This window comes from Elephantulus edwardii, unplaced genomic scaffold (genome assembly GCF_000299155.1).
Source record: "Elephantulus edwardii isolate Elephantulus edwardi_28Jun2011 unplaced genomic scaffold, EleEdw1.0 scaffold00365, whole genome shotgun sequence".
NCBI classification, from domain to species: Eukaryota; Metazoa; Chordata; class Mammalia; order Macroscelidea; family Macroscelididae; genus Elephantulus; species Elephantulus edwardii.
The window spans coordinates 244652-260530 of NW_006400115.1; the positions used below are offsets into that span (position 1 = coordinate 244652).

Here is a 15879-nt window from a genome sequence, read left to right on the forward strand (position 1 = left end):
TGTGTGTGTGTGTACCGTCAAATCAGATCTGACTGGTACTGGAGGAGATTGTCCCTCCTTTCCCGGCAGAGCATCTGGTGGATTCGAACCATGTACCTCTGGGATTGCAGTGCAGCTTCTTGCCACTACGCCACCAGAGCTCCCCTAAAAGCAGACTATCTTAACTGGGCAGACAACAGCAACAACAAAAAACTTGGTACAAATTATCTTCTTACCGAATTTCTATTTGTCTTATTATGAAATAACTGAATTTATAGTAATATAAAAATTCTGACTATTGTCCCTTTTGTGCTTTAAAGCTTACCACTCTCTAATACTAGTCACTGGATCTTTAGCACCCAAGTGTCAAGAAGCCCACTGAAATGGATTTAAGTCTTATCTAGTTAAATTAAGATCTTGTTCCTTATTTGCAAGGAAACTATCACTCCAAGATAAAATGCATTGAAAAAGAAGGAAAATCAATGTATGATATTTAAAACTTAGAATGGGATTGGTTAAAAAAGGTAAAGGGGGAAGGTCCAGTGTGAAAAAAACAGTGTTGATGAACTTTGTATGTAAACCAGTATAAAATAAAATTTAATAAAAGATAACATTCATATAATTAATAATTCTAAATTTTTTAAAGCTTGAACGATTATTGGCAGTAACTTATTTTTCCCCTTGTAACTGAGAAAAGGGATGTGTGCGTGGGTGCTGGTTGTGCTTGCTTGCATATGTGGTGTCTGTTTATTGTGTAACTATTTAATTAGCAACAGAAACAATTTATGTTTACATTCTCCAATATGTTTTTTTCTATTGTACTGTGCCTTCACATCTGAATATTGACAGTTACAGTTTAATCAGTTTTATTGTTTTCTTCTGAGCACATTGAAATTTTTATAGCTTGGCAGAAAAAAATCTAGGTGAAGCTCTAGCAAGGAAGTCTACACTTTTAAGATTGGACATGTGTACCTCATACCAGCTAATTTTCACATACCTTTGATAATTTATAAACTATAGATTGAAGCTATGACTATTACATCAGTAGTGAAGTGAAAAATTAATCAGTTAAAATTACTGATTGATATATACATACAATTATGTTAAGTTAGGCATTCTGGCCACTGTGGAGAAGTATTATATTGTTTTCTTCTTATGTACATATGATTTCTGTATCCTTCTCTTGACTTAAAAGATAATGAATGATGTATGAACAGTACAAAATATCTATTCTGTTGATCCTGTCCTGATTACCACAGTTTTCTCATATCTTAAGTTTAAATTTTGTAGCTCCTTTCTAAAAATGAAGTATTTACTTATTTGTGAATTTACCATGGTTGGTTGTATGATTTCTTATTTTCATGTTCAAATTCTTTTCACGCACAAACACAGTAACCCACTTTTCTCCTTTAACTTGTCTTCTTATTGCTTGAATAGCTACAAAACTAGAAAATATATGAGGTAGCTAATTTGTAAAGGTTTTAAGAGTACATCCCTAATTGTACTCTAAATATGCCAGTCATACTATATTAACATTTCCTTGAGCACTTTTTGCCTGTGTAATTTTGCTCATGCCATGTATTCTGCTTTTATAAAAATCCTCCCCTGTAAGTTCACAGTGTGACTTCCCATTCTGCCTCTCCAGGATGAGGAACTCACCCGGGAGCCCTCCCTACCCCCCTTTAATAAAGCTGCATTAAGCTTTCTCTCGCTCTCTCTGATTTCTTCCTTAAGTCTGCTAACTTAACAAAAATAAACTCAGGAAATATGATTTTAAAAAAGTATGATGTATTTTGTTAATAAGGGCAACAAAATTAGTGAAGAGAATGTAATGCCCCCTTTTCTCACTCCTACCTAATAAGAAATTAATTCATTTAACATTATAAGTAATAACATCAGTAAACAGTGAGCTATGGGCTAGAAGCCTCTTGTTTAGAGCCAATCAGGACCTGGTGGGAAGGCCTGTGTATCTAAAAGTTCCCTGGGCCCCAACTAAGTCTCCATTTTGGAAGCTCATGTATGAAGTGGATGGATTCTGGAAGGTAGGCTCTTTCTTGTTTTGGTTGAGGTTTGGGTGGGGACTGTTTGATGATTTCTTATTTTATTCACAATTATGTGTGAGCTGATTTGATTTGCTGTATTTGAGCTGGGGGCTAGAAAACTCTTGTTTAGAGCCAACCAGGACCTGGTGGGTTGGCCTACATATTTAAAATTTGGTTAATTCTGTTTGTAATGAACATTCTTGTAAGTGGTACAACATTGGTCTGTCTGTTTGCTGTACTGAGGTAACTTGGGGTTACTGTGATGCTGAATGCTGTGCCTCTGGTGTGTCAAATACCATAATGGTTACCCATGGTGGACAGTGTCTGATAGAGTTCCCAGATTAAGAAAGACTTGGAAGGAGGAGTGGCATCCACTTCCTAAACAACATGCCTCTGGAAACTGTCGACCTAGAGAAATGACAATAGTTACAGAGGTTCAGGTCTTTTGTTCATAAGGTCGCTATGGGTAGTACTCTACTTGACAGGTAACAACAACAAACATTTGTTAAACATTTGGCTTAAACATTTAAAAAAATAGGAGAACATTCAAATCCTCTAGATGTAAAAGATAGTATACCAATAAAATGATTTGATTACATGTGTATATAAACAAAACACAATGTATACGACTTTTTCATGTGAACCAATATAAAATAACATTTTAAAAATTATTTTAATACAGACTGTACTTAACTTGACAATTAACATTAAGCAAAATAGTGGATTTGTTGAGGTAATGAGCATTGAAAATGATATATGATGGATTTAGAGTGAATCAGGATAATATATTCCACATCAGAGCACAGTAAGGAGAAGTAGTGCCTCCACTATGGCCAGTATTTGCATATAGACATTCCTTAAATGAGCCAGTTTACAACTGAGAAGGAGTAATGTTATAGCATAACCAGGAATGATAGATCTTAAGTTAACATGGAGATTTGACTGTATGGATCATAACAAACTATAGAGAACATTGGGCAGAATGGGAATCTCAGAACATTACATTGTGCACATGCTCTGCATCCAACAAGAAATCATTCTCAAATACAACATGGGTACACTGCCTGGTTTAAAATAAGGAAAAGTATGTGTCAGAGTTTTATTCTTTCTCCATACCTGTTAAATCTGAGCAAATCATTCAAGCAGCTAGACTGTGTAAAGGAAAATGTGGAAACAGGATTGAGGGGAAGATTCATGAATAACCTGTTATGCACATGACATAATCTTGATTGCAGAAAATGAAGACTTGAAGTACCTGGCAATGAAGCACCTTTAACATGGATTACATATCAACATCAGGAAAACAAAAGATCTCACAACTGGCCCAATAGGCAAAATCAGGATAGATGGAGAAAAGATAAAAATTATTGATGATTTCATTTTATTTGGCTCCACAAGAAATACTCATAGTAGCAGTAGTCAAGAAATCAAATGACGTATTGTGTTGAGAAAATCAACAAAGACCTCGCCAACGAGCCAGGATATCAGTTTAAAGACTACGGTATACTTGGTCACTTGATGGCATTTTTTACTAGCTTCCTTTACATTTGAAAATTGTAGAAGGAAGACTGAAGAAGTGATGACTGTGGTGCTGGAGAAGAGTACTGAATAATTGCCCAGCCCATTGACTGCCAAAAGAACAAATATGTCTTAGAGAAGTTACAGCCGGAGTGCTCCTTGGAGACAAGGATGGTGAAGCTTTGTCTCGATTATTTTGGGCATGTTTCTAGGAGATGGGCATCATGTGTGGAAAGGTGGGAAGACTGCAAAGGAGAGGATGACCATCAACCACGTGGATTGACAACAGTGACCATAACGATGGACTCACGTGTGTCAGATATTGTGACGGTGGCACAGGATAAGACAGGATTCAGACCTGTTACTCATAGGGTCTATATGAGTAGTACTCAACTATATGGCACCTGACAAGAACAGCAGATTGCATGGGAGTTGACTACCCACCTTTCTCTTCTGGAGCAATTAGCAGATTTGAACTATGTGCCTTTGGATTCAGAGCACAATGCAACTCCATTAGGTTTAAACTGCCAGCCTTTTGTTTAGCAGTACAATGCTTAGCATAATCCCCTAGTAAGGCTGTTTAACAAGCTATAGCATAACTAAAATAAAATAAAAGTGCATACTACATAAATGTATCATTTAACAGGTTATTACAAAGTAAGCATCAATGTAACCATAACTTGGATTAAGAAGTAAAACATAGCTGGTAGGCTATTGATTAATGCATGGGAAATAAATGGGCATAAATAAGTTTCCTCCTGTAAAGACTTCAGTCTCAGATCCTTGATGCAATCAGTCTGAATTAACTAAGCAGCGGGTTTGGTTTGCTATCACTTCAGAAGTTCCAAAGTCTTTTGCACACAGTTTGTTAGTCACATTGTATATTTTAATTGGCATAATTTATTATCTTAATGCACATATCCTAATTATTTTGATGCTTTCTCCAAAAGGGTTTGTGGTTCCTCCCTTCAATGCATGTGCACAAAATTTTCTATTCTGTTAGACGATAGAACCAAATAAAAACAGGCTTTGTGAAAACTCACCTTTTCTTCTAAAAAAGCTTTGATAGAATTACAAAGAAAACTACTTAGCTCTGTATACATTAGTATTTTACAGTTTGATAGACAAAAGAAGCTTTTCAATGAGATAGAAATTGGCCCTGCTTCTTTCATGTCAGGCCTCTGATAGCCTCTGAAAACCCCGCTAGAGGGTTAGCAGCTATGAGTTATTTCCGACTCAGTGGCACATAACAACAACAACAAAACAAAGGTTCTTAGATGTTGTTATTATGTGCCATTAAGTCAACTGTAAGTCATAGCAACCCTATGCACAATAGCTCTGAATTCTGCTGTATCCTGAGCCAGTCTCACTGTATCCAGTATACCTGCCCCCATTGTTGTCATTGTGTCAGTCTTTCTCATCCAGGGTTTTCCTCTCCTGTGCTACCGCTCTACCCTTTCAAACATGATGTCTTTCTCCAAGGACTGCTTCTTCCTGGTAGCATGCCCAAATTATATGAGACAGACTTCAAAATTTTTGCCTCCAAGGAGCATCTTGATTACACCCACTACAGGAGACTGTTCTCTAGGCAGTCCATGGTTTGTTCAGTACTCTTCTCCAGCAACAAAACTCAAAAGGCATCAATTCTTCTGTCATCCTTATTCATCGTCCAGCTCTCTGATGCGTAGCAAATAATTGCGAAGGCCATATCCTGGATTAGATGCACTTTAGTCTCTAGACTGACATCATTGATTTTCTAAAAAACACTCTGGAGAAGTCTCTGACAGTAGATTTTCTCATTGTAATTCTTCTTTTGATTTCCTGACAAGAGTGTTGATTGTGGAGCCAAGCAAGCCGAAATTGTTAACAATCTGGATCTCTTCTCCATCTATTGTGGTGCTACCATTTGGACCAGTGCTGAGATTCTTTGTCTTTTTGATGTTGAGTTTCAATCCTTATTGAAGATTACAGTCCTTGATCTTCAGCAGCAAATGCTATAGGTCCTCCTCAGTTTTTGCAAGCATAACACAAGTTGTTGATGAGTCTCCCTCCAATCCTGGGTGCCATATTCCTCTTCAGAAAGTCAGACCTCCTGAATGGTCCACATTCTTGATTTTGAACTATTAAGTGTTTCCTTGCTCTGATCTGATGATTGTTTCCTGGTCATAGTGTAGATTTCACATGAGCACAAAATGTTTTTAGTAGTAAAGAATAAGTGAACAGTTTGTCAAAAAAATGTTCCACCTCCTACTTGGGAAGAAAGCTTAAAATCATGAAATATTTAAAGTGTTAATAAACATTCTGCTTTGAATTTTGGTGCTAGAAAAGAGTGTTGAACATACCTTGGACTGCCAGAGAACAGGTCTATTCTGGAGATGGTGAAACCAGGCTGTTCCCTGGAGGCAAGGATTTGTAAGCTCCGCCTCACATACTTTGGGCACTTGGCCAGGAGGGACCACTCTGTGGAGAAGAACATCATGTTTGGAAGGGTGGAGGGACAGGGCAAGAGTGGAAGACTCAGGATGAGATGGATTGACTCAGGGACTGAAGAAATGAGATTAGGTCTGTTGAAGAAAAGAGTGGCTCAGGATAGGGCAGGGTTAGGAGCTATTGCAGTGTTTACTATGAGTTTCAGGTGACTGGATGACCTGTAACCACAACACAACATAGCTGATATTCCAAATATTATATACAAATTTAAGGCATTTGGCTGTGTGGATCATAACAAACTGTGGCTGACTCTGAGAAGGATGGGAATCCCAGAACATTTAATTGTGCTAATACGAAACCTATACTTGGACCAAGAGACAGTAGTCAGAACAGAGCAGGGCAACGCTGCATGGTTCAAAATTGGGAAGGGTGTACGCCAGGGATGCATCCTGTCTCCATACCTTTTCAACATGTATGCAGAGCAGATTATCCGAGAGGCTGGGCTCTATGAGGAGAATTGTGGCATCAGGATTGGTGGAAGGTCTATTAACAATCTCCGTTATGCAGATGACACAACCCTGCTTGCTGAAACTGAGGAGGACCTCATGCACTTGCTGCGAAGGGTCAAGGACTGCAGCCTTCAGTATGGACTGAGGCTCAATGTCAAGAAGACAAAGATTCTCGCCACTGGACCAATTGGCAGCGTCAGGATGGATGGCGAAGAGATTGAGATTGTTCACAGCTTCACTTTGCTCGGCTCCACAGTCAACACTCTTGGCACCAGCAGTCAGGAAATAAAAAAGCGTATCGCGATGGGAAAGTCGGCTGTTAGGGACCTCTCTAAAGTATTCAGGAGCAATGGTGTCTCTCTGGAGACTAAGGTGTGCCTGCCATGGTATTTGCAATCGCTTGTTATGCATCAGAGAGTTGGACAATGACTAGGGAGGACAGAAGGAGAGTTGATGCCTTTGAGCTGTGGTGCTGGAGAAGAGTACTGAATGTACCATGGACTGCCAGGAAAACAAACAGATTCATCTTGGAGAGGATTAAACCAAGCAACTCCTTGGAGGCAAGGATTCTAGGGCTTCGCCTGACATACTTTGGACATGTTGCCAGGATGGGTCCTTGGAGAGGGACATCATGCTTGGGAGGGTGGAGGGACAGTGCAGGAGGGGAAGACCCTCTATGAGATGTATTGATTCGGTGACTGGGGTAATCGGGATGGGTGTGTCAGAGGCAGTGTGGTTGGTGCCGGATAGAGCAGGGTTTAGGGCTGTTGTGCATAGGGTCGCTATGAGTCGCAAATGACTCGATGGCACATAACAACAACAACAACCATCATTTTAATAATATATTTTAAGCAAGTAATAATGTTTACGTAGTTAAAAGATAAACGTGTAATTTCCTATCAAGGTCAGTTATAAAAGATAAAATGTGAATTTGATGAAAGACAAATTGATAGAGGAGTACATGGTAAACAGAATAGAGAACCTTGAAATAGAACCACCTGAATATTCATATTTGCTTTAGGACAAATACTAAACTGTACAGCTGATGTGCAAGGATGGTCTTTTCTACAAATGGTTTAGAGATTATTGAATCTCTGTATGGAGAAAAACTAAAAACCACACCATGGGTAGCGCAGGAACACAAAGTAAAATATTTTAATGAAATATGCAAAGAGATGGAGCCAGAAAATCAAAGGGACTGAACTCGCTCAGCATTTCTTTTTTTAAAAATTAATTTTAATGAACATTTACAGAGACCTAGGGTTTCCCATCATTCATTATTGCACTTTTCTCCCTGCCCACCCTCTCCTCCCCCAATTCACTGTTCTCCTTGAAAAGAAAAACTCTTTCATTGTTATGCAGTCTCTCTCCCCAAGTCCACTGCATAGGCAGCCTTTACTCTGGACTTCTGTAATGACAGGAATACCCATTCATATATCCTTTTTAAACAGTTCTCTCCCTCATCTGTTTCAATGCAATAAACAGAGGCCCTATGCAATATTTGTCCTTTATGACGGAGGTATTTCACTCAGCATAATGTCCTCCAGGGTCGTCCATTTTGCATAATATTTCATGAGTTCCTTGTTTTTCAATGGTACATAGTATTCCATTGTGTGAATATACCAAAGCTTCTCTATCCATTCATTTGTTGATGGGCACTTGGGTTATTTCCAGTTCTTTGCTTTTGTGAACAAAGCTGCAATAAACATGGGTATGCAGTTATGGTTTCTTTAGGGTAAATTCCCAGAAGTGGAATTGCTGGGTCAAATTATATTTCTATTTGCATCTTTTTGAGAAAGCACCATACTGCCTTCCATAGTGGTTACACCATTTTACACTCCCACCAACAGTGAATAAGGGTTCCATTTTCTCCACAACCTTGCCAGCATTTGATGTTTGCTGTTCTGTTAAATTTTGCTCTTCTTACTAGGGTGAGATGATATCTCATAGTTGTTTTGCTCAGCATTTCTTAAGCTAAAGGAATTGAACAAATTCAAGCCTCGAGTTGAAATACTTAAGGATGCTTTGGACAGAAAAGTAAATTATCCAGGAAGCATTAAAAGAAAATGGAAAGGGTATACAGAGTTATTGTACCATCAGGAATTGGTGGACACAGAAGAATTTCATGAAACAACATATGAGCAAGAGCCTGTGGTGATGAAGAAGTTCAAGCTGCTCTGAAAGAATTGGCAAATACAAGGTCGCAGGAATTGATGGCATACCAATTGACATATTTCATCCGATATCCAAGTTGTATACCAAGAAACCCAGAGGACAACCACCTGGCCAACTGACTGAAAGAGCTCTGCATTTGTTCCCATTCCAAAGAAAGGTGACTGAACAGAGTACGAAAATTATGGAACACTATTTTTAATATTACATACAAGCAAGATTTTGCTCAAAATTATCCAAAAACGGCTGGAACAGCACATCACCATAGCACTACCTGAAGTGCAGGCTGGGTTTTAGGAGAGGCCGTGGTACTAGGAATATTATATCTAGTGTTAGGTGGATCTTGGTTGAAAGCAGAGAGTACCAGAGAAATCTGTGTTTCATTGACTACGCAAAGGCATTGGACTGTGTGAATCACAACAAACTGGCTAACTCTGAGAAGACTCGGAGAACACTTGATTGTGCTTATGCGAACCCTATATTTGAACTAGGAGGCAATCATCAGAACAGAGCAAGGAACCACTGCATGATTCAAAATTTGAAAGGGTATATGCCAGGGATGTGTCCTATCTCCTTATCTTTTTAATCTACATGCAGAACAGATTATCTGGGAGGCTGAGTTCTATGAAGAGGAGTGTGGTGTCAGGATTGGAGGAAGATTCATCAGCAACCTATGTTAAGCAGATGACACAACCCTGCTTGCTAATACTGAAGGGAATCTGAAACACTTGCTGCAGAAGGTCAAGGACTGCAGCCTTCAATATGGATTGAGCTCAACATCAAGAAAACAGATTCTCACCACTAGGCTGATTCGCAGCATTGTTCTAGATGGTGAAGAGATTGAGATTAACAGCTTTAATTTGTTCAGGTAATTGCCTTTGCAGTTGCTTGCTATGCATCAGAAAGCTGCACAGTGACTGGGGATGATAGAAGGAGAATTGATACCTTTGAATTGTGGTGCTGGAGAAGAGTATTGAACATACCATGGACTGTCAGGAGCACAAACAGGTTTGACCTGAGGGTGAAACCAGGCTGCTTTGTGGAGGCAAGGATTCTGAAGCTTTGTCTGACATACATTTTTACAAGGAGGGACCAGCCCTTGGAAAGGGGCATCATGCTTGGAAGGGTGGAGGGAGAGCAAAAGAGAGGAAGACCCTTGATGAAAAGGGTTGATTGAGTGACTGGGGTAATGTGAGTAGGTGTTTCAGAGACAATAAGCTTGGCACAGGATAGAGCAGGGTATAAGATTGTTGTACATAGGGTCTTATGAGTTGAAAGTGACTTGATGGCACAAAACAATAACAAAAACATTGACAACACACAATAACAACCAGAACCCTGTGCACACAAAATCCATTTTAAACCTTAATGTGAAAGACATATGGCACATACTAGAAACAGTATAGATCTTTTTTCCCTGAAACACAAAACTTCCACATTACTGGAATTTCTCGAAATTATTCTAGAATTCCTAGCAAATGTAAAATCAGGTATTTACACTGAAAGTGCTCTAAAATATTGTTTGAATAATAGGAAATTCAACTGATAGTCCTTTTCTCCTGTAATATTAACTTGGATCGTGCAGTTATATAAAACATCCAGCAGCACCTTTCTAATGCCCCATTCTTTTTCTTAATATTTATTCATTCATGTCATTTTTAAAAAACTGATATTTCCTTTAAAGTAGTATTGCATACAACAGAAGTTTTACTGTATTATCAAGCAAAATCTCATGTAAGTGTTAAAAAGTAAGATATGTCTGTATCTTTCAGGGCAATTAAAGCATTTCAAGAGGTGCTTTATGTTGATCCCAGCTTTTGTCGAGCCAAGGAAATTCATTTACGACTTGGGCTTATCTTCAAAGTGAACACAGACTATGAGTCTAGTTTAAAGGTAGGTTGTTCTAGTGTGTTTCATATTAATCCCCTCTACTTTGGTTTCTTTATGTGTGTGGAAAGGTTGGTGGTTTGCTGATTAGAGCATTGAGAAATGTTGAACTTTGTATTGGAAGTTCACAAGTAAATGAATTAGATGATACAACAAGAGTCCCAAGTTTATCTGTGGTTACTATTATACTTTATGTACCATCCCCCTTTTTTAAGAAAAATTAAAAAGAAACAATCTCATCCTTCTCACCAGGAAAGTTTGAAAGTTTCCATTTCAGTTTGAATACCATCCATTAGGGGACTGGGCACTACTACAAAGGTCTGAAGGCGCTCCTTAAAAATGCTATATATCTTTGACCTAATCATTGACTATTCATTTGCATTAGTGCACTAGAAATAATTTTCTAGCAGAGTATGTCTCATCTTAAGATTATTAAAATGAGCACACTCTACAAGGCATTTGCCCTGATAATTATGAATAAATGTTACTGGAAAGATATACTACGTTGTTGTTTTAAGTATAGTGCTTCCAGTGGAAAAATATTACCAAATTTTTAATTGAGTATTGTGCTGTGTGTTGTATATTACTTTACACATTCATGGGCTTGTAATGAAAACGGTGGTTTTATGCACAACATTATGTAAAGGGTTAAAGATTCTTTGAAAAAGTGTGAGTTATAGTGAATTTTCAATATCTCTCTTTCAAATTATTTTGATGTTAAGGACAAATAGAGAGTGACTGAGTGAGCAAACAATTAAAAACAAAGAGAATGATAAACGATGACCTTACAATGGGTTGTTTGAATCCACTAATAAAAAACTAAGAGCTCTTGTGGCATACTACATGTTATATGTAGTGCTGGTACATTATATGTTGTGCTGGTAACACAAAGGTCAGTAGTTCAAGTCCACCTCAGTGGAAGGAAGATGAGGTATCTTCTTCTGCAAAACCCACAAAGAATGATGGATGGATATTAAGAGTTGGAATTCACCCTATGACAATGGGTAATAAGAAACTGCTAAAGATTTTTTTTTAAAAAAACTATGCTTAAAAGTGCCTACTTGAACTACATTTTTTTTTATAAAAAAAATTACTATTTTTTTGTGTGTGTACCATCAAATAGAATCTGACTAGTACAGTAGGAGATTTTCCCTCCTTCTCCAGCAGAACATCTGGTGGATTTGAACTGTGTACCTCTGGGATTGCGGTGCAGCTTCTTGCCACTAGGCCACTAGAGTTTGCTGGCCTTAGATTTTTAAAGTAGGAAATTAAGGAAGTTTCTACCTTTTATGATACATTACTGATTTTATCAAAGAGAGATGGCCAAAATTGTTATCATAAGTGAATTGTGAAGAATTTAGAATACTGAGTGGTCCTAGGGTCCATGGTAAGTACACTTAAATACTGGTATCCAGGATTAAGTTTAAGGAAGGTAGAAAATAAGGAATACCTGGGAGTTAATAGTTTTCCTCCAAGTTTAGAGCAAACTTTCTCAACTATGTACTGTGGAATGTCAGATTTAAAAATGGAAAGTGAATTCAGATTTACCATCTTCAATATTTAACCTCCATTTATAGTCTCATTGTTTGTTAGCCATCCAAGAATCTTAGAATGTTTTATAGTACAAAAGAGTGGCTTGATTTATTTTATGGTATTACAGTAATTACAGTTTTCTCAAAACATGATGTTGAAGTTGTGGTTTTAATAGTGATTTTGGTGAATATTGCTTAGGAAATGCATTTAAGTGGCAAAAGAATGGAAAAATATAGAATGTCATTATCTTAAATAATTATATGAGTGCAAAGCTCCACTTTAGTGAAAAATGAAAATGGAAAATTTGATACATTTTAATAAATTCCCCTTTAATCAGGTGAAGCAGTGAAAAACAGTGTTCTATGACTGATTGAAAGTGTTCCTTTCCTTCTTAAGTCATCCTCTCTGAAGCATCCCTTTTTAAAATTTTTTATTGAGATTTTAACAAAAGTTTACCGAGAACTTGGGTTTGCATTCATTCATTGTTGCACATTTTCCTCCTTCCACCCCAGTTCTCTTTTCTCTTTAAAAAGATTGTTGCACAGTTCCCACCCCCTCCGCAGCCCACTTTCCTTAGCACCTCTGTTCTGGACTGTTGTCACGCAGATTATACCTAATAATATATTCCTTTTACACAATTCTTTCCCTCATGTGTTTCAATGTAGTGTACATTATTTATCCCCTCTTTTTCCTAGTTACTCCAACCCCATGTCAATCCTGTTTTATAATAGTGGCATTATGCAGTATTTGGCGTTTTGTGACTAAGATATTTCACTCAGCATAATGTCCTCCAGGTCACCCATTTTGTATCTTTTATGGGTTCCTATTTTGAGTGCTGTGTAATATTCCATTGAGTGCTGTGTAATATACCACATCTTCTCTACCCATTTATTGATGGACAGCTTGGGTTGTTTCCATCCTTTTGCTATTGTGAACAACACAGCAAAAAACATGGGTTTGCATATATTTGTTTGGATGGCAGTTATGTTTTCTTTAGGGTATAGTCCCAGTAGTGGAATTGCTGGGTTAAATGATATTTCTGTTTCTAAAATTTTGAGAAAGTGCCATATTGTTTTCTACAGTGTTTGCACCTTTTATATTCCCACCAACAGTAAATAAGAGTTCCAGTTTTTCCTCAATCTCGCCAGCATTTGTTGTTTGCTGTTCTGTTGAACTTTGTTATTGTTACTGGAGTGAGATGATGATATCTCATAGTTGTCTTGATTTGCATCTGTCTTAGAGCTAGAGATTTTGAACATTTCTTCATGTGTTTGTTTCCCATCTGAATTTTTTTATGAAGTGTCTATTCACATCCTGTGCCCATTTTGCTATTGGGTTGTTTTGAAGAATTCTTATAAAGAACTTTTACTTGTTCACACATACTTAAAGACTAACAAACATTCATGTTAGGCTAATTTTTATCAGAATTACCTTAGGGAAGTGCACACTTAACTTTTCTGAGACTTCAGTTATTCAAAATATTTGATATGTTAGAATTCTTGACGTTTTTCTGCTTCATAGTTCAGAGCTTTTATTGGATTTTATCTCATTGTGACATTGAATTTTTAAGCCTTTACTCTTAAGTATTCCTTTGGAGAATTTTAGGTATCAACATTTTTAGCTAAGATGGAAATATTTCTATATTATTCTTATAACTACTTAGCATTCTGTGTAAATGAAGGAAGGATTTAGAAGGATTAACAACCTTTTCTCTAAATCTTCTGAGCTAGATAGATATAGGTTCTTAGATTTCCTGAGTTAGATAGATGTGGGTTCTTTGCTTTTCATTAATTTTTTTTTTCTACTACAGTATGTTGCTGTAAATGCTTTGGGCAAAAACCTCAGAAACCCTAATCTGAAGTTGGTAAAATAACAAGAAAATATAATCTCCTATAGTATAAAGTCTATCTTTTGCACTTGCTTCAGTTAAGAAATTTCATTAAGAAGTCGTGTTACTTTTGGTGGCATGTTAGCAAATTCTCAAGACTGATTACTGTGTTTGATCATGTAAGATGATTGCCAGGTGCAATCAAAGTTAAATGCTTCCTTTCTCATTTTTCATATAGAAAGACATTATAGAATAATGGCATACATAAGTGCTTAGTCTAGTCCTGTCATATAGTAAGAGCTTTAAAAAGATATAGATAGATAGATAGAATTATATTTAATAATATATATAATACTCAAAAGCAGGAGTGGCATCAACTTCCTAAGCAACATGCCTCTGGAAACTCTATAAACTTTGATAACTGTCAATAATTATAGAAAGACGTCAGGCCTTTTGTTTATACGGTTGCTATGTGTCATGCTCTACTCGAGGGAATCAACAACAGCATATATAATATATATATAATTATAATTTTGTGGAGAATGATGCAGTTTTCTATTGATCTCTTAATAGAAGATATCAACAGCCTTGTTATTTTATTGGAAAAAAAATAAACCACATTGAATAGGTTTCAATTCCCTGAAAACATTGTTCGTACCTAATAGAAAAAAAGGTTATTTTGAGGGGTGTGTATGTGTAAGGATATTATGAATAATAAGTATGGTGCAGATCACTCTACGAACATTTCCTTTTCGCTTGCCCAAAAAAGGTGATACTACATATAATACTCTTTGTTTTGTGCTTTTAAGTCGGAACTGATTCATAGCTGACGCTTTAGTGGGTTTTCAGAGGCACTTATATCTCGTGGGAGATGATCCTTTCGTTTTCTATGAAGCATCTGGTGTAGTCAAACCTTGTACCTTTGGGATTGGAGTGCAGCTTCTTAGTTCTGGGCCACAAGAGTTCCCTTTTCTATTCCTTAGATGGTAAGATACAAAATAAACAGAATAATAATGGTGGCATGGAATAGGAGTTCTACGGCCCAAACTGCAAAAGAAGAGGTAGCAGCCAGGTATTATTCCATCCCCAAGCCCCAAATTAACAATAGTATTATTTATAGTATGTTATTCTGATAAATCAAGCTACTGCTTGAAGGCAAGGATTCTGAAGCTCTGTCTGACATACTTTGGACATGTTTCTAAGAGGGACTAGTCCTTGGAAAGGGACATTCTTGGAAGGGTGAAGGGACAGCGCAAGAGAGGAGGACCCTTGTTGAGATAGCCTGACTCAGTGACTAATGGGGGTAGGTGTGTCAGAGACAATGAAGTTGGCTTAAGATAGAGCAGGGTTCAGAGCTGTTGTACATAGGGTTGTTATGCATCACAAGCAATTTAACAACATAAACCAACAATAGGAGTTCATAATGACTTGTGCTGCTAACCCAAAAGCAGAATTTCTCTTGTGTTTCAAATCTACCAGTGGCTTCATGGAATAAAGATAGACGATCTCCTGTCTGAATTACAGCTTGTGAAACTCAATAGAAGGTTAGCTCTGAGTTGATTCCTCTTCTATGGCCACCTGGCCAACTGACTGGAAGAGATAGATGTTTGTTCCCATTCCAAAGAAAGGTGAACCGAAAGAGTGCGGAAATTATTGAACAATATCATTAATGTCACATGCAAGGAAGATTCTGCTGAAAATTATCCGAAAACGACTGAAGCAACACATCAACAGAGAATTGCCATATATGCAGGCTGGGTTTAGAAGAGGCCATGGTACTAGGGATATTATACCTAATGTTAGGTGGATCTTGGCAGAAAGCAGAGTACCAGAGGGATGTCTGACTTCATTGACTATGCAAAGGCTTTTGACTGTGTGAATCACAGCAAGATGTTGCTGACTCTGAGAAGAATGGGAATCCCAGAACATTTGATTGTGCCAATGTATAATAATGGGTGACTGGAATGCAAAAGTCGGGAAC

The 15879-nt window shown here is 37.5% G+C and overlaps 1 protein-coding gene across 1 annotated transcript in view; it reads left to right on the top strand.

Moving 5' to 3' along the window:
* The window catches only part of LOC102859961 (lysine-specific demethylase 6A-like), a 230183-nt gene that overhangs the window by 101802 nt on the left and 112502 nt on the right, over nucleotides 1-15879 (top strand). Inside the window, 1 exon segment of the mRNA XM_006902075.1 lies at nucleotides 10423-10543. Within this exon segment, the coding sequence (XP_006902137.1) occupies nucleotides 10423-10543 (121 nt within the window).